At 37.7% G+C, this 26770-nt stretch overlaps 1 protein-coding gene across 9 annotated transcripts in view; it reads left to right on the top strand.

The window, feature by feature from the left end:
* Positions 1–26770, top strand: part of MEF2A (myocyte enhancer factor 2A) — an 87393-nt gene that overhangs the window by 22323 nt on the left and 38300 nt on the right. For 8 of the 9 annotated variants that reach the window (XM_061446681.1, XM_061446678.1, XM_061446673.1 and 5 more), the window contains exons 2-3: positions 12930–13123; positions 18735–18938. In XM_061446681.1, the coding sequence (XP_061302665.1) occupies positions 13070–13123; positions 18735–18938 (258 nt within the window). In that variant the 5' untranslated portion in view covers positions 12930–13069. Of the gene's footprint in view, positions 1–5576; positions 5919–12929; positions 13124–18734; positions 18939–26770 lie in introns of those variants that run through there. The other variant, XM_061446674.1, reaches the window with a different exon arrangement.

The raw sequence follows: 26770 nt of genomic DNA, 5'->3' as shown, positions 1-26770 counted from the left end.
CTCTGTGAGGGTGATGGGACTCTCTCACAGGTTGCCCAGAGGAACTGTGGCTGCCCCACCCCTGGCAGTGTTCAAGGCCAGGCTGGACTAGGCCTGGAGGAACCTGCTCTAGTGGAAGGTGTCCCTCACCATGGCAGGGGGATTTGGAACTATGTGAGCTTTAGGGTCCATGCCAACCTATACAGTTCTGTGATTCTAATGATGTACATGCAGTCATGAAAACATTTAATATGTGAGATATTCTTTTTCCTTATGTAGGGAAGAAAGTAGATAGGGTATTTTGTGAAAACAGGATGGTTTATTGTCATACCAGAAAGGAATGGAAAAGATTAGAAAATCTCCCTTGTGTACTGTAGTGATACTGTTAGAATATAAGCCATTCATTTCTATATCTAAATAAGTCTATCACTTCACATGCAGGAATTTAACACTAGCTCTAACCACTGATTTCTCCAAGCTCAAAGATTAACTAAGGTGTCTGAACTTACATATTGCATACTTTCATCTGCCAGAGCTACAGGCACTATTGAAGTTTTAGTGGTGTGCAACTGCACTTAACCAAAGTAAGGTACTGCTGTTAATATTAAGTGCAGCAATTAGGACTCATACCTTCAAGGAGAAGTCATTCACATATGACTACTGTGCATTCGCTTTGAAACTGAAATATGGTTCCTAGGTGTCTTAGGTTTTTGTCAAGAGATGAACAAGAAGACAGCATGGATGGAAGGGATCCGGCAGTGTGTGTGAAATAGGCACTGTTTTCTGTTCTTTTCCTAGCAGGTTTAAATCACTGGTGCAATAATTAAATGCTGAGATGTTTACTTTGACCATCTAATAGTGCAAGAGACTGAGGCTGATGATGCAGTCTTCCCTTCTGAAGTGGTTTTAAGGCTTCTGCTTGGCATTTCTGGCAGTTTCTTTGATAGTGAGGTTGATTTTTTATTTCTTTCCCCCTTTTCTAAACTCAGGATAGTAACTGTGTGTGACTGTGAGGTTGATTGGTTTGTGTTGGTTTTTAATGCACAATTGCAGGTCTGGATATCCAGCTATATTAATAGTCTCTGATTCCCAGCTGACCCTGGTTATTGTCCAGTCTAGGCAGTCATTGCATCAGATACTTGGCTGGCTAAGTAGTCGAAGACAGAGATGTCTACCTTATAGTTTCCAAAAGCTTGTATTTGCATCTTATGTTTCATGTCAAAGTTAAACGAATATACTTGTTTAAATGGAATAGGTTTTCACTAAGGGAAGTCTACAATAATCTGAGCCTGTCTGGGTTTCTGCTTCAGATTCCTGGCTACTTAATGTAATTGAAAATAGACCAACTGCCTTTCAGATACATTAAGATCCAGCTTTTGGGATATCTTGCTCTTCTGAATATTCCTTGCTCTTGCTTGACTCTTCAGCGATGTAGTAGTTTGTTCATGTAGTAGTTTATCAGAAGGGCTTTTTATATGTAGATCAGTTAAGTGATTCTTGCTTGGGACATCAGTTAAATTTTTCTGGGCCTTCACTTCTGTCAGCTGTAACTTCTCCGACCTTTTTAGTGGCTCTATTCATGTAAGATGTTTGTCAGGGCTTGTTGACAGGAAGAGAAATGGAGATATTTTCCATGTTTTGACAATTGCTGGTTTTAATACAATAATGGGAACAAATGGGTCAGGCTGCTCTCTTTTATTTATAGTCATTTCAATTTCATTCCAGAAGCTATTGAAAAAGATATTTTAATCCCTCTTGCTATCCATCACTAGAATCATTAAGTTCTGTTATGAAGCAGCAATGTTAGTTTGGGTCAAATGACTAAGTTTTTTTGTTTGCAGCAATCTACAAGAAAGGTGAAATAATTAGATTTTATAATTTGCTCTGCCTTGCAGGTATAGCAAGTAATGTAATGGAGTTACTGTAGCATCATGAGTTTCCACTTTCCAACTACCAGTTTATATTCAGAGAACAGCTCTTACCTGGAGATGCAGTGTGCTGTAATCAGTGTAGGTCAGGTAACATTTTGCAAGTGAATCAAAGGGGCAAGGTTAATGACATGTGAATGCCCAGGCCATCAGACATCACCTGCCCATAAAGCAAAAGATTGTGTGGGAGCAGAAAAGAGTCTGAAGAATATTCTCACTTCTTTTCTTAATAGAAACTGAGTTTTCTACAGTATGTTTATGTATTGGGGTATGTATCTTACTGTAGTTCACTTTTGTTTTTAATGGCCTACCCTCTACTTGATTTGGACAGTCTTAGTTCATGATTGCTTTTAAGTATATAGACATCCAAATGGAGGGCAGTAATGCCATCCTGGGAGTGTGGGGGGAGAAAGAGGGTTATGGAGTACTTGGATCAATAAGATGTTTTAGGTTGTAAGGAATTTCATTCCAGGCTGCCTTTTAAAGTGGCTGCTGAAATTAGAGAGTTCATGGGAATCGGACTGTTTCTTGGCCATGGGTACCTAGCACCATCTTCTGAGTTCAGTGGTGTTGTCTGTATTATTCCTGTATTTAATCTTTTTCCAATTCATCACTCCAGACATATGGCTGACTGGATTCATCTCACTTATATATTATCATTTGCCACCTGTCTGCCTTGTATTCTGAAACCTTTAGATTATAAAGAAGCAGTCTCCATGCGTGCATGGAAAGGACCTGCCTTATGATCTGCTGTGGCTCCTCCTCCCCCAGCAATAATGTTTTATTTTACTTAGGTATGAAATGACTATTTGCTTAAAAGGATGCAAGGAAGGGAATAATTCACTGACATGTGGGTTTAATCTGTAAAGTGAAATACAGTGTAACTTTAAAAAGATATTTTTACTTAGAAGTTTGAACTGGTGGTGTGTCTGAATTTTAAGAGACTGAATTTTGAGCAAAGGCTATGACAGCCACAGAAAAAGAGCCTTACCACTACTCTGTTAGAAACATGTAGGCGTCTTTATGGTTTACTGAATGCCTTCCTGAGGCATGCAGGCTGTTGTGAAGCATTATGTTGTCGTGTCTGGTTTATAATTGTTGCACTTCAACAATATGACTGCATGCTGTCATTTAATCAGGCATTGAATAAATTAGCAGGAAGCTTTCTGGATAATTGTTCAGTGATCTAAAGCTTCATATAGATTCTTTGATGTGTTATCTCTTCCATTTGTTCTTGGTTTTCCTGTCCTGTTCCCTTTAAAAGGAGGGGGTGCCTGTATCATGTGGAATCTTCTGGAAGACTGGAATTATGTATTTGGTAAGAAAGCTCAGGAGAGAAGTGGTTGTGGAGACTGCCTGTTTCAGCAGGGAAAAAACCTCAAGAGCAAATAAACAGACAAAATACCAACAAGCAAACAAAAAGCCCCACAAACGGGAGTTGGGCAAGAAGCTCGGAGCCTGCAGCGTGCACAGAATGTGAAGAAAGGCCGATATATTGGATCAGTTAAGAAAAAGCTGAACCTTGGGAAGAAGTTTCCCAAATACAAAATGAGAGCACACGGTGCTCTGTGTCACAAAGACACTGTTGACTGAAGCCAAACTTGGGAATAAAGACCCATCTTGCAAGGGCACAATGTGCAAGAAGGTTCTTCGTTTATAATCCTTCTGTATTTTCATTCATCTGCTTACATTTCCCCCCTTGCTAAGACCCTCAAAATCTGGTGGATTTTAGGGTGAAGTCTGGTTTGAGGAGGCTCTCCAGAGGACAAGGTACAAGCAGAATCACGCAACAACTATGGCTGCCTTTGTATCCCATTACATTCCTGAAGTCAGCTGTAAATGTTTTTGATTGCTGTAGTGTTTGCTCAGTAACATGTGTTGAAGTTGCTGTCATGAGGCTGTTTTTTGCATTACCTCAACAGTTTGTCCTTTGTAGGCAGGATGGACAGTTTCCCTCTTAGTAGAAACTAACAATGAATTAGCAGAAGTTTAATCACTGATACATGAACTTCACAGTGTTGGAAGACTTGCTGCAAGTCACAAAATGGGTTTGCTGAAGCACCAGGCTCACAGGGCTTTTTTACATTAGGCTCAGTGTTAAATAAGATTATCTCATAATTTATGTTCTTCATTTTTTGTTTTTTTCAGGAGAAGAAACTAAAAAACTGAGGCAATGCAATGCCTTTTATATACATGCTTCCTAAGGAAAAATCTGCTATGGTTTCTACTCTTGCCTTAGGAAACTGTGCCAGCTGTACACCAGTCAGTTTTAATACACTGAAAACAGACACTGTTTTACTTAACTGGAGAATTGCTTATTTGGCATTTGCTACAAGGAAGCTGAAGTGCAGCCTGCAAAATTTGAATACAATTTTAAAGAGAGGATTTGGAGGATGAGAGTCATAAATCTCTCAACATTGTCCTCCAGTGTGTGCTGGGTTCTGAATGGTTTTTCTGCCTGCCTTTGTTTCTGCAAATTGTAACCCTCGTGTCAGTATGCTGTTGGAGTTGGCTCAGTTGGCACCTTGTTTGATTTTGAACTATGTGTAGAATTAGTAGTACACTCATATTGTTTTATGTTGCTTTCAGGTGTTTATTTTTTTGCTGAATAATCCCACTGTGAAATGTGGTTATGATACATCAGAACTTAACATAGAGGGATGTTTTGGTCTAGTTTTTGGTTTATGAATGTTCAGGTTTTTATATGTAGGTTATTTGTTGAGGCTCTAAATTACTGTAAAATTAGCCTGCCCCCCAAAAGCACCTACTAAAAACTTCAGTTCTCCTTAGAAAAGACAATCTACTTAAATCATGTAGTTCTCAGAGGCAAAAAGAAGAGCAATGCTCCTTATGTCCAAACAGAAATGCCAGGAAGCTGAATTTTTAAGGTTACTTTGACATGTTGTTGCTTACACTTCAAATGCTGCTCCTGCTGAATTCAGCCTGACGTGGCCATGTTACATCAGAGGAAAGCTTTCAATTTAGTTTTCTATAAAATGATGAAAACAGAGAGTGACCACATATAAAAAAACACCCCAAACCAAACAGGTGCTGCAGCTTGTCTAGAATCTCACAGAAATCTGTCCAAATCAATGGTCAAAACAGTTTCAGCTGCTGTAACTGTGTAAGTGTCTTCTGTCCGCTTGCAGTCCCCAGTGGTGTTTGCTGCCCTGACCCTGGTTTGCTCTGCTGATTTCCACAAGGATAAATATAGATGTGACAAGCGAGGCAGAGGTATTGTGAGAACTTTGAGATAATGAGGTATACCTTTGCCAAATGCCTGTTACGCAAAATAAGATTATCTGTATTCTCTGATCAAATGATAAACTTATGTTGAGATGGAGAAAGTAATGAGCCAAGATGGCAGTAATTAAAGCTTGCGAGTCACTGCGGTAACTGATGAAATATGGAGACTTCTGGAAATAGATTCCCATGATAATACTTTTTCTTAAAGCCATGACTTAACTTAGCAGTATGTAGCACGTTCTAAGTGTCATTTAAAGATGCATCAGTGAGCCTGGGGAAGATTGAGGAAGTGTTAAGATGTTGCAAAACCAGAAGAAAGCTCTTTTCTGGTTGGTAAGTATAATAATTGGAAACCAAACAGTCCTGTGTGTGTATTTTGCCTCTTTCATTGTAAGATGAAGAAGAAGATTAAAATGAGCCTTTTAATTGTCCACACAGTAAGGTGTTTGTTGTTTAGTTGATTACCAATGCTTGTGAAGGTGTCTTTTCAGCTGATTCTTATTGAGTCGTTAGGCTGTCTTTAAAGAAAGGCAATTACTTTCCCAGCTGAGAACAGTAGCATGGATTTGGTGATTTTTTTCTGCAAGATGAATGTAAGAAGTTCATTTCACAAGGTTGTGTTTTGCCTCCTGCTCTTCTGTAGCAGCTGATTGTTGTGGGTGAAATGGTATATAATTTAAAGCCATGTCTAGTAGACATGTTCTTATCAGCATTTTGGAAGGTTCATTCTGGTGGCTCTTTCTTTTGAGACAGAAAGGAGTTTTGGTAAGTAGATATGTGGCTCTGTGCCTTTTTTTTTTTGCCATATGGTTGCTAAGTTCTACAGCCATTGCAGATACTTAACAACCCCAAAGCAGATGGTTTTGATCTTGATCATTTAATATCTTTTTTTATGTGTATATTTTAGTTCAGGGAAGAAACCTTATTTCTGTGGGTTAAGTTGCACAGAGGTCTGTAGGTTTAAGTCTGTGTTTAAAGACTTCTAGTTGCACTTTAAGCTTGCAACTGAAAGTTACAAAATGTATAATGAGTTTTAAACTAATTGAATACCTGCAGAGCATCAAATGATGATTACTTTGTAATGGAACAATCAAACCTAAACTTCCATTTAGATTTCTTCATGTACTTTATTAATTTCTAAGAGCTGTAAATGGAAAAAAAGGTTATTTGGGCAAAAGATGTAAAATTGTGATCAGGCTGACATGGCTGTTCTAAAAGCTATGGTTCATTCACTAGGAAATTAATTTTTCTGCTCACAGCTTTTAAATACTGGGTTTTCTTTGTTAACAGAGCTCAGAATCATCTTTGGTTTTGGCTGTTTTTGTAGACCATGGAAAAGTTGCATCTTTCAACAGATTATATGATAAATTAGGAACAAGTTTCTTGAGAAACTCTTCAGAGTGTGTTTTCCAGACTGCTATTCAGTCATGCACTTATTTTCTTAATCGGTTTCTAGATGTCTGAAAACAGAATTCGTGTGGTTACTTATTATTTTAAGTTGTGTTTCTATCTAAAATTGGATTTTAATCCCATATTGAAAGTTTAGTTCTTTTTCTGTGGTCATCTTAGTCCGCTGTTAGCTCATCAGTTTCCAGATCCTGTTTTCCAGCTGTGCTCTAACATGTTTTTGGGAACGCAAGGATAAATTATTGTAGAAAATATCAAGATCAAATATAGGGATGGGAATAATAAAATCGAATTTAATATCACATGAAAATATGTGGTAAAGATGTGGTAAAGATGTGTGATTTTACAGATAGCTTGATAATGGCTCTTTTGCTTCTAGAGGGTATAAAGGCTCAGACTAGGATGATACATATTTTTTTGGACTTGAGCAGGTTGTTTTTTTTGTTTGTGCTGTCATAGGTGATGCTGATAGTTCTTGAAATCTGTTTGCTCTGTCGGCTTGAGAAAATCCATCTTTAAAAAGAAGTGCATTCTAGGAGTAGTAAAACTTGTTTTAAAAACGGGCATCTCAGTCTTAGCCCATTTTTTCATGCAGTTTAGATTTTTGTAGTTGCAAGAAAATACAGTTACTCAACTTCATCTTACTTGCTGCATGGGAGGGAATGGCAGAAAGGCCCTTTTGAGCAACAGTATATTTAAATAGGATTTGAAAGGTGCAGTTCTTCAGTAAGACAGTATTTTTTGAGAGTATTTTGATATCTTTTCTAATATGCCTTCAAAAGCTTAGTCTGAAAACCCTTGTAACTTACAAATTAGAGGCTCAGAAATAGTTTTCATTTTAATATGGAGCTGGGGACTGTGTTTAGTTGCATAACTTCACAAATCCACTCTTGGAAGTACGGTTCACTAAAATTGTGTAGTATGAAAGGTGTGTGGTGTTCTTCCCAGCTAAAAGAAACAAGTGTTTTATGATGCATAAAAAAGAATATCAGTCAAGAATTGTTTATGGCTTCCTGTATTTTTTATGTTGTCCTACTTCTTACAGAAGGTTATTTTGGCTAAGGGTGGTATTATTGTTTTATAACAATGCTTGTGTATCACTTGCTAGCTGAAGACCTTGGAGCTCTGAGGCCAGTCTCACTGTAAGGCTCTACTTGGATGTAGAAGAATAGCTTCCAAATGAAGGATGAAAAAAGGTTTATTTCCTAATATTGTGGTATGACAAGAAGTGAGATAAATGACAACATGTCTTGTGTGGAAGGGATAGGCTGTGCTATTGTTTTACACTTACATTTGACATTACTTACAACAATGTATTGTGACAGGGCTGTAGAAATGTGGCTGAAGGAAACACTGTTTTGTTACTGGTTTTGCACGCCTCTGTAAAAACCACAGCAAGAATGTGAGTGTGGTCTCTGTTAAAGGCACACATAAAGGTAGATAGAGTCCCTTTGCTTGAAATCTTAATTTCAAAATCTGTCTTCAAAATGGTAGCAGTGAATTTTGGAGCAGGGTTGGTGGAATGTTCATGTAAAGAAGTCAACACATGGTGATGGGCTTCATCCATCTTGCTATGTATGGGAATCTTTATATTCTGGTCACATCCTTGGTGAGCATGCAAAGTGTTAGTTGGAATTGCCAGTGAGTGCAGTTTGGCTGTGATTTGGTAGCGCAGTCTGTGCCCATCAGTTCATGCTGAGGGGCAGAATCTACAGGAGTATCTGCACAAGCTCCTTTAAGACTAGAAAAAGACCTATTAACCTTGATTTAATAAGAGAACATTGTCTGCTATTTAGTAAGCCTTACCTAAGTATTATCAGTGTGAGCTGCATCTGTAGAGATCCGTTTTCATGCAGCTGTGGCTTTTGAGAGTTATCATGCAAATGATCTGACGTCATGACACTCATTTCTTTGTGTGCATTGCAGTAAATGAGCTCTGCTGAGATGGTGACTGTCAAATGTAACCTGTAACCATGATGCTGAAATGGAAGTTCCAAGAAAACAAAGAGGCAGAGGCAAATAAAGGGAAAATAAATGGAAGGGGTGTAATTCTGACAGTTTTTCCTAACCTGTTCTGCCAGAAGGCTTCCAAACCTTGTGGAGTTCTGCACAGATCTAATTTCTTTCCACTGAACCCTTGAAAGAATCTTTTTAAATAGGTCAAACACAGTTTCCTAGCTTTAAAGTTCTGTATCTCTCGCTATTATGAAACTGTGAGCAACCTTGACAACAGAGAAGGGAGCAGAGCTCCTGAAAATCTGCAGTCAGGAGGGGGTATTTGTGCATATGGTTCTGTTGGCTTTCAGTATTTAGTGTGTTTTCAAATTGTAGGGGAAGGGAATAAACCCAGAAAATTTGGAATGAAATCTACTTTTATACAGTAATAGTCTTTTACTTGGACAGCTACAAGTATCATTTTTCTTGCTATTATTGCAAGCTGATATTTTCTCTTTGAAGCTCATCATGAAGCACATGTTTTTTTTCCCTTCTTTTCTCTGTTTATTCTTATTGTTTTGTTTAGTATTTGCTGAAATTCTTGTTATAAACAAGAAAAAGAAATACTTTGCTTCTGCATGACCCTCAAGTCATGGAAGGCAGTTTTGGTGGCTATCATTTGATTCTGTCACTTAAGGAAGTAGAATGGTACCTTCATCAAGGTTACTCCACTTTAGTTCCACATTTAGTTTCAGAAGTAAATATGCATTGATCTTCACGTATCAGTTTTCCTTTATTTGGGCCAAAGTTTGTTGATTATCTAAATGAAATGACTTTGTGACTTAAGACTTAAGTATGTTCGCAATGCAACTGTGATTTGGCAAAATTAAAACTGTTACTTCTGTGTTGGATGAAACCATGTAGTGGATGCTGTCTTTTATCTTACATGGTTTTGTTGCTAGTCAGGATGGAAAGTAAAACAGCAGCTCTGACACGATCAAGGATTAGAAAATGGAAAAGTCATTGTTCCCATGAGAGATGTAACATGCATTTGTCATTGGTGGTAACTTCCCATTTGGATGTTCTGAGCACGCATGAAAAGTGGCTTTTTACTGCACAATTTACTCTGATTTTGCAGTTAGTGTCAGGATCCTTTCTGCCCTAAGCTCATGCCAAACTTATGTTTCAGTTCTTAGCTTTGAATATCATCCTGTACGTGACTTCAAAATGAAAGGGATGCTGTATTTCAGAGCTGGGCTGCCTTTGGCAAATATGTTCCAAAGCCAGGTTTCTGGTGTCCATAGCAACGTGTGGGTGAGGGAGGAGAGGCTGGACCTAAACGGGGACAGACATGCAAGTAGGGATTTGGAATCTGCTAAGTGAGAAAAGAGCTTGAGGTTGAAGAAAGTAGAGAGAGGCAAGAAGAGAGATGAGAGACAGCAGTGGGCTGATTAAAGAGGGTGAAGCAGAGATTGTAGATGTGAAATGGGTTGATGCATTTATGCCTAATAGAGCATGCTAGTTGTTCAAGACCTGAAATAACACCCTGAAACTGTAACAAAATGTTGGTGAAAATTACAGTCAGTTTCCCCATTTCCCTTTGTGCGATGGTACATGAAGCAGGTAATAGTGTTTCTCTGCTATTGTTTCTTCCATTAGCTCATGGAAAACATTTGTGCATTTCTCATTTTGTATCCTTAAGTATATATATTGCATAATTTCAAGTCATATTTCCCTTACTCTCTGCCTTGTTCTCCCATGAGATCTTATTTTATTCACTGCATAGACTTGCTTTTGAATGTGTACTGCAGAAGGTGGAAGAGATGAGTGTATGTGATAGGACTGTATGAAAGTGTGCGGTCCCACACAGGGCTTTTAAAGTTGTGTTCTGGAGCATAGGGCTATTTCCTTGGGAAAATTTTGAGAAGTAGTAAAGTTGCCCAGGTCTATGTCTAATGCTGTCAAACATCATATTTTATTGTGCCTCTGTATAAATTTATGGTAGATTATAACAAAATTTTATATACCTCATATCCTGTATACTATACACACTGCCCGTCCTTCTGTTTCAGGAAGGACAGGGGTAACTGCAAAGGGTGGAGAGGATGGGCCAGCTGGCCAGAGAATGGCTTTTGTGTAAGAAGTGCTTGATCAGAGTAGGATTATTTAGTTTTGAGTAAAGGTGACTGAAGGAAGATACAACATAGGCATCAAAATCAGGGCTGACGTGAAGGGTGAAGGTGACTGTTTACTGCCTTGTATAATTAAAAATCTAGATACCAAATAGAGTTATAAGGGTCAGGCTTAAATGGAATGATGTCTCTTCTACTCTGATGCATAACCAAGCCGTGGAACTCCTCGCTTCCTGGTGTTAAAAATTTAACACAAATTCAAAAGTAATACTGATGGACATTTGATGAACAGCTTTAAGTCTTAAGATTCCAAATATGACTCCAGAAGTTTCTGATTCAAAAGTCGCTGAATATCTGGAGAAAATGGCTTATAAATGTTACAGTTTTTATATATAGCTAATATAGCTTTTAAGTGTTATATGTGTATTCTATTCCCATGTCCTTCCTTTACCATCCAGGTGATACTCGGCCATAGCCATAGATAAGATGCTGGACCAGATGGATTTTTGGTGTCACATGTGGTGGCTGTTACCATGTACTAGTTGGTTACCGTGGTGTTTGCTTTTAAAAAGCAGAGAAAGGAGTCTGGTAATTCTGTGGTCAGAGAACTGACTGAACAATATATGGTATATTTAAAAGATAAAACCATGCATGAATGAGAAAACCCCCCAGATTTTAATAGCAGTTTTATAGAGACCCTTTTATTAGGTATGTCCAAGGGATGCAACCAGAATTTTGCTGAACTAAATGTAATGTGTGATTGTAGTAGGAGCTGAGGCTTTTTTCTCCTGAGTGGGGCAGCTGATGTTTTATGAATTGAAATTTAGAGTGCAGTGAATATTCTTGGTGGTTGTGGGTGGTGGCATTGTTTGTTGTGACCAGTGGACATCACATGGACCTAGTGTTGATTTGATCTTAAATTCCATGGGATAGTATCTCTAAATACATTGGGGAATTTTACAGTGTTTTACCAAAGCAGTCCCTTGTTGATAGCAGGTAAATATAAAATGACATCCCGTCATTTTGTGATGCTCCTCCACCTCTTTTTTTGCTTCCCAAGCTGTGTTAGAACATCGTGGTTATTTCCTCAGTGGGAATTGAATGTATTGTGAAGTGCAGCCTGTGACTAATCTGCCTCTTGCTGTCTCTACTCATTAACTGGCTGATGGTGATGTGGTTGCACCACTTTCTACACATGGCCTCAAGGATATGGCATTGTGACACCCATAGTAAAATATGCAAGGCTTGATTTCAAAAGGCATTTTGGGTTGGAAAGTTAGAGAGGTTATAAGCTAATATTGTGGCTGGTTTTGCCCTTTTATTTTAATGAATATTGGGTGGTAATAGAGTAAGGTGTACCTTTTTCATGTTTATACACTGATACACAGTTGATGCTCTAGAGGCAATTTATTTCAGTTTGTCCTCCAGTTTTGTTGAATTAATGTTATCTTAACAGTTGAAGAAGTATGTTTGGATTATGTCTTAGCAATTCTTTTTTTTACTGAAAGTGCATTTAAAGTTGGTTAAATACTGGTGTTTTACATGTTAGTTTGGTGCCTTAGTACCAGATAAATATTATGATGGCACACTGGCTTTTCAAGTTGCATGCACCTTTATCTTTCTAAACAATATAAGGACATGAAACAAGTGCTGGAATGGTAGTTGGTTATTGACAAATGTGTGAATTGCAGGTTACTGAAGAGAGAGTAACTGCGTGAATGTCTTAAGTACTCATTGGTGTATTGGTAGCTGTGCAACAGGACTGCTGCGAAAAGATTTCCCGTGGTCTTAATCCTTTTAAAATAAAAATACTCCTTCTCCCTCCTGTTTCTGAATGAAACTCCAAATATTGTCTTTCAAAATCAGATGTAATTTAGTTTAGGAACAGAAACTTGATGTTCTCATGCCTTTCTTTTGTTATCATGATGATCATTTTACACGAGAAAGGGGACCGGCAATGTGGTTTCTCTGTAAGGTTTCCAAAACTTTGTGGGTGAATTTTTGAAACCTTCAGTAACTCAAAGCCTGAAGCTTAGAGGGGTGAGCACCACCCACTTGGCAGAAAATTTTTACGGCATCCAGTTGCAAGTGTATGAAATTATAATTTTCAATCTGTAGTTTATAGGTAGAATCTAGCAAAATAGTTGGAATTGATTTAATTGGAACAAAGTGTGTAGTGTAACATTTTACTAGTGAAAATACTTGGTTCTTGGCTGAAATTACTTTACGCATGCATCTGGTTTATGGACAGACAAGTGTTATGTGGTGTAAATTAATTTTTTATTTTTATTTTCTTTTTTAGGCACTTATAAGAAGAAATAAGAACGTTTTCTCGAGCTGAAGACAGTAAAAGAAAACTGTATCATGTGTTAGAATACTGAAGAGTGACATTTGGATTAGTATATTTCTGGATTGCAAAGCAAAAGAAAGAAGAGGCCAAAAATGGGGAGAAAGAAAATACAGATCACCAGAATAATGGATGAACGGAACAGGCAGGTGAGAAACAAGGAGTTTATGAGCGAGTTCAGTATAATCCTAAAAATGAATGGAAACTTTGAATACATTCATCCTGGTGCTCTTCTAAAGGCAAGCTTTGTCTTCATGTACCTACAGATGGCATTACCAGAATACAAATAAGAAATGTCTTAATTGTTTTACTGCTGCTTGAGGGGAAATTTGTTATTTATAACTCATATCAATTACTACTTTAAATTCACTGTAAATCTGCTATTGCTATTTAAATGGTACCCTGGTCTGTACTTCCTTTAGACTGGAGGATTGTGTTGAAACAGACGCCTTGCTTGATCTGATAATGGTTTGTATAGTCGTGAGTTTTGTTAACATGGTTCTATTTAAAAGCATTGTTTTATACCTCTTGTAAGAGCTGTTTGCTATAACAGCCTTGAAGAATTGTCGGTCAAAAGGGTAGGGTATTCCAATGTGTGCTGTTTTAGGGAAAGCCACTTATTTAGCTGCTCTTGCCCCGATAAAGAGGTGTCCTTGAACTTTGAAAAGTACCAAAGGTCGATGACTCTATAGAAGGAGAGTTTCCTCTTGACTTCTAAATTGCTGCATGAAATAGGAAGTAAAATTTTAATTGAATATTGAAAATGCACAGTGGGGGATCTGGAAGCTACCATTTGTAAGGAAAGTATTGGAGAATGACTTGGGACTCTTAAGAATAGTCATTGTGGTTCAGACCAAAGGTGCTGCTAAGCGGTATCTTTTATCCAGTGATGGTCATAAGCAAGTAAGTGTAGGATGGAGACACACATGTTACACTACTCTAATATTCTTCCAGCTTCTAACTATTCTTAGCTCAGGGATTTCCTGAGCTGGATGTGGTTTCCATATATTTAGCAACCGTTAATGGATATTTTTATTTTTGGTTTCCCCACCTCCTGCCAGTGAAGTTGTTTGGTTATCCCTGGAGCCCTTGCAAAGCTGCAGCATTTATAGCATCTTTTGGCTAGGCTTTCCTATGGGCCTGTTACCTGTTGCTTCAAGAAGCACCTTTACATTTAGACTTTGTCATAGTTCTGCTAGTTATTCAGCTCTTGTATGGGAGAGGCAGCAGGCACTCCCTATCTAGGCTGTCCATCTTGCTTGTTACTTTGTGGACCTCTGCAATGTTTCCTTATTTTCTTTTAAACTAACTTCTTTCAGGCTGATGCACCCTAAAACTTAGTTCTTTAAAAACAGAATTGATTGCACACCTTTGACCATTCTCTCTGCTTTCCCCTAATCCTTCTCAAATATCACTATGTTACTTTTGGTGGCAAGGAGACCCACAACAGTGCAGTGTTTGAGTTGCATGCAAAACATGGACTGAGTGGTTTACTGATGTTTGTTCTCTGTTCCCTTCCTAGTATTTGATTTACTTTTTTAGTTTTGTCTGAGCACCAACTTGATGTTGGGGTAGGGTCAGAATTCCATGAGACTGCCTTGCTGCTGACACAATCAGCTCAGAGCCCATTGCTTTGTTAGTGACATCAGGATTGTTTTTCTGCCTGTATCACTTTAAAAGCAATGTAAACTCTCAGAAGACTATATATAGCAAGAAAAGTATTATTGGAGTTTGGGAGAAAGCCAAGTATTGTGTTTTAACAGCTTTAATCACACAGCGACTGTATGTTTGATGTAGATAAATGTCTTAAGTACATGTAGTAAAAGTAGATGAGTTAATAACTTCAGTTCCTTCAGGTCTTGTTCTAGAAACTCAGACATGAGGAGATGGAAATTGATCCCTCTCCCCCTTTTTTTAACTTGGAGTAACTTGGACAAATTTTTGTTCTGCTTGAAATAGAAAAACTCTAACACTGTAACCTGGCTTTGGTGTGGTGGACTTGAGGGGGAGTTTTTCTTTTTGTGGATCTCCATCTCATTGTTCAGGCTACATCAGTAGAGAAGAGGAAAATTAATGCATTTGTATCAAATTTTAGCCCACTTATACCATTGCTATGACTGAAGCAAAATATGGGAATTAAATTTGAAGTTTTGCTTCTGGCTGTTCTTTGCTAGGACATTTTTGGGCTTTTTAGTGACTAGGAAAAGCCTTTAAGCTCTAATGGAACTAGGCTTGTGTCCTGGGTTCAGCTGCAGCAGTTCTTTTTCTCCTTAGCTGAACCCAGGACAGCTTGCCTTACCCTTTTTCTGTGGAAACTCAGAGATGATTACATACTGCATCTTGGCTTTAAAAGGTTTTAAAGAGATTAAATAGCTTAAATAGCTTTTGTTAGTGGAGCCATATTTCTTCTGTATAGAGGCGTTTATGGTGTTCTTTAACCCCACTGGCGTCCTGTGATTTTGGTAGCTGGTCTGTAGAGTTTTAATATACTAAAATGCCCTGATGCACTTAGTATTAATTTACTTTGACCTTTTTTTTTTCATTGACCCATGTAAGGAGGACATGTAGGGTTTGTTTTGCCAGAACGAAAGTGTAGTTCAGTTGTGTTCTGTCACTTTTTCTATGGCATACATAGCTGGTTAGTAGGTCACTCATGAACATGCATGTGATGTCCTTTTTCGATGTTTAACGTAAGGTGTTTATTTGTTTGAAAGCATAAGAATAGAATAGAGGTTTGCCTGTGGAGCAAGTTCATATGACTTACGTGGGAAGAAAAACTATTGTTTTATCAGAGGCATCTTATTTCTGACGGGATTGCATGCGACTCAAAACAGAATATATAGACCGTTACTCTGGGGGATTGCGATTGTCCCGAGACTGTCATTGTACTATTAATTAAGCAGTCTTACGTGCTTGAATGAGCAGTAGAGCATTTATCTTCATTAAGCGGAAGAGAATAAACTGCAGTCTTGTTGCCTTTGCTCTCTCCTCCTCACCCATTTTTTGCTAAGCAGTGTTGTACTGGTGCTGAGGAAGCAGTTGGCCTGTAATAAAGATAACATCTTTTTTGTTTTTACTGTGATCTTAAATGGCACATTAAATGGCAAAAAGAAAAGAGAAATTTGCAGAAATATTTCTGCTTTCTGAGTTCTTAAATGAAAACTGAGTTTATAATAATCTATGGCTGTTAAAGTAAGGCTTGGACTCCAGAGGTAGTGGGGTTTGTGCTGAGCACTGTCCAAACACAAAGTGAGAAATTGATGCTGGCTGAGTATCTCACAAGTAAGAAAATCTCTCAAATAATATAGCCTTACAAGAGGCAAGAAAGATTACTTTTCAGGGTCATATGGAACTAGTGCCTTCAGTCTTTTTAGTGTCTTCTTAAAGTAATAACAGCACACACCCATCTTGTTTATGATGCCTTTTTTCCTGACAAATGGTAGTACCTGTCTGTACCTGTTCATACTCAGGTAATAATCTCTTACATGTCTTGTAATTGAAGTATATCAGAGCAACAACAACGGTGGTTTAAAAAAAAAAAGTGTTTCCCAAATCCGCAGAGGAGTCCAGGGAAAGTCATTCTTAATGTCCCATCCAAGAAAGGATAAACACCAGTGTTGTGGAAATAGGCACGTGTAAAGTGACAGAACTGCCAGGAGACTTCTTTTAAAAAGCAGCTGTATTGTGTTATAGGTGAATAGTAAAAGTTCCACCTGCATTTGGGAAAAGCACAGCCCAGTAAAACCTACATTTGTACTTTGTCAATTTGTTGAATTGATAACTGAAAATAAAACTCTTAACAGAAGTTGCATTAAGGTAAAATCTGTCAGATTTTGTGGCATCTTGTCTCACTAATGTATTGTAATGGTTAAACAATAAGTAAGTGAAAAGATCTGCTTACCCTAGTTGAGCCTTAATGTGTTACAGCACTTTACATAAAATTGTTTGAGGTAGTGCTCTATCTTAATGGAGCTTCTCACCAGACATGCTTTAAAAGGGTTGAATAAAAAAGTTACGGGAAGTACTTACCTTTCGTCTGAACATGGATTATTCAAGCATCACAAAAGCCTCTGTGATTAGTGGTCTTTAAACCCTAAGTCTCTAAGTTAGAAACACTGCACAGGAACTGAAATTAAACTGTGGTTATGATAATAAGCCCAGCATTCCATGTTCTCATCTTTCTGGGTCTTCTGTTCATTATCTCTGTTCCTGCTGTGGCTAAGTGTTAACAGTTCAGGGTTTCAAAAAGTGCGGGGACATTGGTATTTTGGGGGCAGGGGGCACATGTTTTTGATGGATGTGGATGCAGTTTTATGGCCAGAGGGGAATCTCAAGTCCACAGTACCTTTGCCGACACCTGTGGTAAAAGAGTAAAGTATGCATATATTGTTTTAATAGTACAGTCATTATCAGCATGCTGTTGTTAAAGTATCTGTCTGCATCCCCCTGAGACTATTCATGTGGTGGGAAGTAGAATATACGTTTTGAATTATGGATAGTATTAAAAAAGCAATATGCATGAGATACTCATCTCTGGAGAAAATGCCTTGAGGTGTGTATACACAGAATTTTCCCACCCGTCTTCCAAAAACTTGATGTACACCTTGGTAATTAACACGTGAAATAATAGAAACCCATAAAACAGGTTTGATGGTTTCTTGTGTTTTACTTCATTCCTATCTTGCAAAAGACTATTTTCTGCTAAACAAGTAGGGCATGTAGGTCATTCACTTGTGCAGAGGCATTTACTTCAAATTGTAGTGCAGGGGTGTGAATGTGGCCATAGACAGAGGTGTTTGATTCAGCTCTGAAGCTCAGGTTGAAAGGTTGAATCCGAAAATAACATCTTTATTAAAGATGTCTTGGAATATTAACTTCATACTAGTAGATAAAGTGCCTTTTTGAGACACTTAAGAGGACATTTAGTAAAAATACTGTCTTTTAAGAAAAGTTGACCTTTAGCATCAATCCTGTTTGATTCAGTTTGCTATCAAATACAGTGATACTCTGATATCTTGAACTGAAATCCTGTGAAAGGAATAATTTTTAAAACCTTGAAAGGAATAATTTTTAAAACCTTTCTTCTCATAACTGATAGTGATTTTTTTATAAGTGTCTTTTTCCCTCCTCCTATGGGCAAATGGTTCTCTGTGATGGTTTGTAATGGATTTATTTCTCTACAGCAGTTCTAATTGGACAGAATGATTGTTCCATGATGTTCCCAAGTGCAGAAAACAACTTCAAAGTATAAATGAATCTGATTAGGTGGCTTAATTGCTACACAATAAGAATATTTCTTAGCTTTACATAATTAGAAATAGTATTACATAGTTACAGTGTTACTGCCATTGATATAGCTGTGTTCTTTGACTTTTAGTTAAAGTTGTGAGTAAGTTGTAGAGTAGTTATGGAATAACTCATCATTACAGAAGTAAATATTGTGATACCTTGAAAGTCGGTGTTGAACAGAAGGAAATGTTGTTAGAGGATCCTCAAATTTTAACTCTTCTTGGTAGTTATTTTAGTGGAAGAGTTTGGGGGGGGGTGTAATTGTTCAGCTTAGTCTAATACAGGGTATTGGTCCTCAAAGTGACACCAGAATATTACAGGTAGTTGTTGTGTTGAGCCTGTACACATGTTCAGTTGTGTTGCTTTTAGTAGGAATAAATAGGCTCCATTAGCATATTTCTTGAATGTTTGATTATAGTCCTGCAAACCCATCATGTGTTTAAAAGAATACTATTATCCTTTCTTTTCTAGGTCACCTTTACGAAGAGGAAGTTTGGATTAATGAAGAAGGCATATGAGTTGAGTGTACTCTGTGACTGTGAAATAGCACTCATCATTTTTAACAGCTCTAACAAACTCTTTCAGTATGCCAGCACTGATATGGACAAAGTTCTACTTAAATACACAGAATACAACGAGCCCCATGAAAGCCGAACCAACTCAGATATTGTTGAGGTAACAATATGAAAAGACACATCAGTTTTCTTATCTCCTTAGCATTTGAAATATAGAGTACTATAGAGTATTTTAAGATATTTTAACCAAATGTATTTAATAACTTGAAAACCTTGTCATAAAATGTCAACTGCTGCTTTTAGTCTGGTTTTCCTAGGGCAATAAGTTGTCTTTACAGCCACGTTGTTTTCCCATCTGCCCTCCGCCCCCTGCCAGTTTCTGGGAAACATGTTTGATTGCAACCACATTCGGCAATGGAAATAGAGGTGTGAAAGATGATTGTTTTTCTGGGAGAGGGGGAAGTGTTTGAGGTTATCATGGAAAAAATCAATTGGATGGAGAAAAAGGTCCAAAGAGCGCCCTCACTCTGACAATTATAGTTGGCTGCTTTTCTGAGCCAGTAGCCACTTCACCAATCAAATGCTGCACTCTGATCAAATCAGCCACTGCCTGTGCTGCTCCTTGTTCAGCCAAAAAGCTCCCCCCCCAAAGTAAATCTATGGAGCAAATGAACTTAATTGAATTTCTTGTCCAGTCACTCTCTATGTCAGTTAAAACAGCAGTAGAACAATCGCAGTTTCTGCAGTAGTAGAACAGCATGAATGTATTTACTCAAAGGTATTGGTTTTGTTGACTTCTATTATGCTGGTGCTTTAAATAGTAACTCTTTCCAGTACATAATTTCTAAATTAGGTGCAGTAGAAATCAAGGATTTTCTTGGCAGTTGGAGCCTTTCTGCACTGTAACTGCATTTCAGATAAGTCATGTCTCCAGTAGTCCTGTAAATAGACCAAAACAGGTGGCTGACTTCAGCTTTTGATTTAAATTCCAAAGTTGTCTTCTGAACAAATGCCTTGCTTTTTAGGAATGGTTTAGGAATAGTGATTAGCCTCGTATAGCTAAAGAGTTCATTGCCAAGGGGATCGCAGAACACAGGCAGGATAATAGCTGATCTTGTAAATTAGTTTTCAAGCAAAAATCAGATTGAAAGAAACCCGAGAAATAGACAAATGCCTTTTATTTCTTGCTGAGAAGATTCTCTGCTAATTTGTCAGCTGCCTTATGTCTTCAGTGTTGAGTACTAATAAGAGGGATAATACAAGCTATGAAGAGTTGCAGGAGTATTACCAGGATTAATATAAATAAGGGATAGCTACTGCAGAGTTAGGGAAAACCCAGTTCTTTCAAGATGAGCTTTTGATTGTGATGGACATGAATTTGAGATAGGGATGCAAGCAAGACAAGTAGCCAGGCTGCTTTTTGTTCTGCATCTAAGGCCTCTTTGTGTTCTGACCTGTGGTAACAGTGCTGCTTCACAACCTGAGGACTAAGAACCATAATCATTTCTACACAAGGCTGATGTAGGTTTTTTTCTTGGTGGCTTTTTTTTATGCAAGTGTCAAGCATTTGCCCCCTGACAACTACATAAAAGGTGCAGTTAGTACCTAAGTGCATCTGTGGTTTCTCTTCTGGTGGAACATGCAAGGACCCATCTGCAGATGCTTTCCAGTTTTCCTCTGTAGGCTTACTGTATTACACTAGTGTGGGATTTGGGACTTTACTCTCACTTTTGGAGCATAATATAATCTAGGAGTGCATCTAGCTGTCTTTTCAGATTAGCCCTGTGGGCTCATTCGTCTCCTTGAGATGTTTTTGTGTGTTTTTGTTCTTTTTTCTGAGAAGGAAGTAAAAAAAGTTCTTCAGCCAGAAAGGGGATTGTATACATTTTTGCAGGGAAAATATGTTCTTTAAGTTTATGGCTCTGTTCTGGGTGGGAAAATGAAATTGGTAGGATGAAATATTTACAAGCTGAATATATTTCAGATAAATCAATGTTTTCTCACTGTTGGCTTCTAGAAAAAATTGTATTCAGTATTTCAGAGAGATATTCCACAGTTTCATTTTCTTTGCAACTGATTGCATTTAAGATTTGCTCCATCTGTATATTAGCTTTGTGATCTATTAGCTATTGTTCTCTATGGAATTGGAGAAATCATTCATGGTTGGGATCAGATGCTGTGTTTCCCAGTGTAAGTAAATAATGTCTGTAATTTAGAAAAGCACTCATTTTCAGTGGAAAATTATCTACTACTCTTTTGCTTTACAACAGAACTGGTTCAGAGGAGAGTATGATCTGCTTTGGAGCAGATGCAGTGACAGGTTCAGCATAGGTAGGGAGGAGAGATGAGATGGGGGACTAAGACACCTGTATTTAAGCAGTAGCAAGTTGCCAAAAGCTCACTACATATTAATGTCACCGTTGAGGGATGCTTGTGTGTGGTAGAGGTGAAGTTACAGCACCAGCATTTTGGAAGTGTTCTGAAAAATGATGTAAAATGGCTGCTCTTTATCATGCCTACATAGAAACACTATTTTAACAAATAGAAATTACAAAAAATACCCAGCTAAAAGTCTGTCAAGTATGTATTAAACCAATTTGAATAAGTAATTTAGTTTTATGGAGTTACAGTTGAGGTGTTTCTGAGTTAACATTTCAGTATTCACTTGCCTCCTTGAATATGACAAATGGTATTTATTGTGATGGAGGCTCACCATGCATTTAGTCTCGACCCACTGTGGTCCTGATATGCATGACAGGAAGGTCGTTTTGATTTGTGTTTTGCTATGCTAGAAGGAAAGCTAATTCTATACAGCTCAGAAGCTGTATAAGGGAAGAAACAAATCTACTGTTACTAATTTTCAGTACTGGGTGGATAGCAATGTTGTAAATGATTAAGTGAAATCGATGAGACATCTTCCCCTTATAGTTCCCTCCTGTTCAATTTTGGCATAGGAATTGCTTTCACATGCCCAGAGCTTGGTATCTTCTGTTGCTGCTGGAACGTTTGTGTGAAAACAAAGTAGGAGGGAGAGCATTGGCATCTTAAATGAATACAGGAATTTTTTGATACATGCCCTTATGTCTTTCACTGTACATGTTACTGTAGATATGAATGCTCTGTTGCTGTCCTATTCCTCTTGGTTTCAATTTTTTTTGTCCCTTTTATGTGGGTTTTTTGTTGATCCCACTTAGAGTTTCTGTAAATATTTCCTTGTCCCTCCCTCCCTTATTTTTCCCCCCTTTCAATTTCTAAACAACTTACCTATCAATAGATTGTTGGCTTCTTTACCTATTCTTGCCATGGAAAGAAATTTTAAGCTTAGTTTTCTAGCTGTCAGTGGTATGCTTGAGAGTCGTCCCTTCCCTGCCATTTGATACTTTTAAGATAAAGGGAGAAGATCTTGTAACACGTGCCTTGTAACCACATTTAAAGGATGATTTGTGTGGCATTTTTGAGCTGGGATTCAACTTTTGTGATCTTTGACTCTTCTGCTGTTTGAATCTGTTTTACAGCACTGGGAAAAAAAAGAGGTGAATAGGGCAAACAGGATTATTTGAAACACTTAATGTTCAGAACATAAGCAGGCCTGTGAGAAAATGCCCTTTCTTATCAGGATCAGACACAACTGACCTAATGGGGTTTTCTTGATTAATTTCTGCATCCCTCTGAAATATGGAGGGTGAACACAGGTGGTGTTGGTGAGGACAGTGAAACTTTGCTTGTGATTGCTGATCTGACCTTCTAGCAAAAGGTATTTACTCAGGAGGTGGAGAGTGTAATTTTCCTTCAAGCCTCACAAAAGGAACAATGTTTATCTTCTGTTGAAATTAAAAAGTAACCTTTTACATATGATTTCAGGAACAAAAAATTTAATTAAAAATGCTTTGATGCTTTTTGCTCTTGGAGAATATGGTCCTTTTCACATCAAGTGAATTAGTCTTATAAGACTAATGAAAATTATTAGTTATTTGAGGGAGAAAACCAGCTCTTTTGCACAGGGATGTTGAAAAAACTGAGATTCACATCAAGTGTATGCTTTGAATTCTTGAAATGCTAGGATCCTGTATTTGGTTTAACAAAGCCATACTGGCACAGCTGAAGTTTGATACGCTGAAGTGCTGTCTGTGATTTGAAGGACTTGCCGTAGGTGTTGCAGCATTTGATGCTTTAATGCTTGTGGATTTTTTTTCTGTAACACATTATTCTTGGCAAGTGATTATTTTTCCTGAAGAAAAAAGCAGAGTACTTCTGTAGAGTAAAATGGGAGGAATGTCAGGTTTTATCAGGATTCTGTATCCATATGGTCAACAAAATGTTTTAATGTATAAAAGACAGTTTGAGACTGTGAGCGTTCATTCTTCCTTCATCCAAAGGAAAAAAGGGAAATGAGTAGGCACTTGTACTCAACCCTCTTTAGCATAGGGCGTGTTAAGATTATTATAGGTTATCTACAGGGTAGCACTTCCATGGTGGGTCCTTCTGTCCCTGAGAGGGCCTCCAAAAGCAGCAGTTGTTCACTTGTTCCCTCTCTTTCAGCCTCACTTTTTCTGGGAATGGAGGGTTGAAGACAGGCCCTTCTTGCCTGTTTAGCTCAACTTCCTACCTCTTTTCTCTGTTTTGATGTTCCTTGAGTGATACAGCAAGCCAGGGTTTATTTCAGCTACACTTGGCCCTGGGTGGGTTGTGCATGTTCTATCATATCACCTCATTAAACTGAAGTGATTTGATTTTTAGGAGCCTGTCTAAAATGTGACCTACTTTGCTGGTTGACATCTGTGCCCATGAGAATTTCTGATAGGTGTCAGTTAATAAGCCTCTTCTGCAGTGTATAGTTTAATGCTATCTTCAGCATAGTATAATGTGCTGTATAAGGCTTAGGTTATACCCCAGATACTGACAGCTGTCCTTGAAATATGCAATAATCCGTAATGAAAACAGTAACTAAAAAGTGTAAAAAATAAATCCTAAACTATTTCAAGTAACTACTGTAAACATATTCTTGTAAAAAGCTGATGTATTGCAATAATCATAATTGTTTCTTGATGTAAGCTACAGCAAGTGATTTGGATGTTTGTATTAAATCTCTTTAACATGGGGAATGGTGACTCTAATAGGAAGTGACATTTGTCATGGCTTAGTGTGGTAGTGGTCATGTCATGGTTTTGACAGGAGCAAGACTAAAAGCAGGTAAATGTACCTGCTGCTAGTTACAGTAGCATAAACAAGCCAGTTTAATCTTGCAGAAGCTTTTAGTGCATCATCATGTGTTAAAATACCAAACAAGCACTCTATTTCTCTGCCTTTTCACAAAATCCTAATGAAGAGCAGTCGTAGGAGCAATACATGTTCTTTAGTCATAGACATACATAGCGTCAGAGACGCGATTGTCAGATCATAGCTTTGAGTAAGCATGTAGAGCTCATCTGCACATGCAGAGCCTGCAGCATAAAGAAGCAGATGCATCTCCACAGCCAGATGGAGCATATGCCAAGAGACAAGTGTAACAGTGTGGGGAGCATAAACAGCAAAGTTGGTGTTGAAACACTATGTTTATAAACCAAAAGCTTTTTGGTTTTGTTTTTTATCTAGTTTTCTCCACCTCCCCAGCATTGCTTCTTTTCCAGGCTATGGATTACCAACTTGTGTTTTGAACTGTACGTACAGTATAGTAGCTTGCTAACCATGGGATGTTGTGGTATTTGATAGCACTTGAATTGGTTCATAGCATCTTTTTTTTTGAATTTGGGTGAACTTCATGTGAAACTGAAGATCTGGGAATTGTATCTCAATATATATAGATGCACGCATACGGAATTAGGTGAGAAAGTTAAATGATTCTATTCCTGGTGTATACAGTCTAGGTATGTATTTGGCAAGCAGCTTAGGCTCCATATTTTGCTATTCAAAACTAAAAAGTAATATGATGGAAATTGGATCACATCCTTCAAAAAATATACTTCTTTGAAATATTTCGTAAGAGAAGTTACATGCGAGGTTTTTAAACATGTTAAGAAGGAAGAGTCCTGCAACCAGCCTCAGGTGAAAATAATGATGCTTAATGTAGGTGTCTAAAATCTCCAAATTTCCATGAAATACCAACACAACTTCATAGAACTGAAACAGTGCTGAGTGGCAATACCAGGAATGTGGATAGTTAGACAAACACACACAAGACTGTTAGAAGGTTGGCAATGCTGGAAGAGTTTCGTATTCCTTCATGTTTGTTAGGTAGAGAATTGCCAGAAGTGGGCTAGACTTAGTGGGGAGAAAATGGAATAAAAAGGCATAACAGCTTTGGGCTGAGAGACGAATACGTATGAGCACGGTGAATAGTATTATTGTATTGTGTTTGTTGTTTGACCACTTGCTTTGGTCTCCAAATAACATGGACCTCACTATGAAAAAAAGTGGTATACAGTTAAAGGAAGGAAAAAGCTTAAAAATGGCTTCAGTGAAGTAAGGAAATGACTTTGTAATCTGCTCATGATGCTGAGAAAATGTAGGCGTTATTGGACTTGATTTGCTAAATGATTATGTAAATGTAATTATACTGCATGTAACATTTGAAATAATTTGAGACAGCACACAAATGCCTTTGAGACATGTTAAGGAGGATTTTTGTATGGTTAAGGACTAAAATCTCACTTTCACCTTACCTTAAGAAGAGAGAAAATAAATAAAACCTGAAGTGGTCTTGCATATAATTCATGAACAACTTCAGTATATATAAATAAATGCATGTGTGTATATGTATATATGTGTGTATATATATGTTTGAAACGATTTCTTTTCTCTAGTAGAAGTGTTTACTGTAAACCTGTCTTGTAAACAAGTCATGTTTTGGGGTTTTATTTGCCACTCATGGTTCAGGAAGAAGCAGCTTCCTTGGGAAGTTGAAAATGTGGGCAAAGTAGCAATTACTTATTTGAATAGGGAGACAGAAGACACCTGGGTATATTTTGTGCTGAGCAGAGCACTTACCTCATAATGGTGTCTGTCTCTTCTCTCTCCCTCACACCCTTTTGTTTTTAGCAACACTTAATCCCCTGAGCCTTTTATTTGAGCTGTTTACTGTTCTCATTAAGTTTTCCATATCTTGCATTTAGTAATATTTAGTAATATTGTTCTACTTGCAAATATTCTTCTAATTCTTTGGCTGTGCTGGAATTGCTTTGGGCATACTGGTGACTAATGACAGATTGTTGGTGACTTTAAGAAGCTGACAGTGCTCGAAAAAAGTTTTTGTTCCCACTTAATATCATTTTTGCATTCCTTCATTTCAGATACATAAAGAATTGCCAGAAGTAGGATAGACTTAATTTCTTTCTTAAAAAGCTTTGGCCTGCCTGCAAATAATCTAAAGCCCCACTTCCTTTGTGTCTGAGCCAGTGATTAAATTTAGGGGTTTAGGGTTAAGAATACTAGATTTACCTCTTAAAACAGTGCTGGTGTTTTAATCGTACCATCCTGCACTGGCATCCTGAATTTTGATGAATTCCAGCTTTAGTCACTAATTAAATCATATATATATATATGCATGTGTGTATGTGTCTATGTATATATATGCATGTGTATATATGTATGTGTGTGTATATACACACATACATATATACACACATATCTTAAAATTTGTCTAGAATCCATCTTACATAAGTTTCTGAAGTCTCTTGCTAATGGTGGTGCTTAGTTATTGTACTACCACTAGTGATTTTATGTGGTTCAGATTGCTTGCTGTTCTGACAGTCCTATGACAGTTCTACATGTCAGATTATCTTAGAGCTGTGAAATATTTGCTGTGGTACTCTCCTGATTTTCTTTTCTAATAAATTAACAGAAAAAGCTAATCATTTAACTGATGAACAAGAGCTTACTTGGCTGTACTTCAGTAGAATCTCAAATGGAATCAGATGGCTCTTCAGGAGACTATGCTGCTGTGAGGACCAGAATCTTAAGTCAATGTCAAATACTAGTAGAGGGCCTGTCTTCATT

Source organism: Pezoporus flaviventris, unplaced genomic scaffold, assembly GCF_033815535.1.
Source record: "Pezoporus flaviventris isolate CSIRO_AGI_PZ_B2104156 unplaced genomic scaffold, CSIRO_AGI_Pfla_v1 ptg000006l, whole genome shotgun sequence".
In the NCBI taxonomy this organism is placed as follows: Eukaryota; Metazoa; Chordata; class Aves; order Psittaciformes; family Psittacidae; genus Pezoporus; species Pezoporus flaviventris.
Note: the sequence above shows the minus strand (reverse complement) of the source record. Positions and strands in the feature narration are given on the sequence as shown.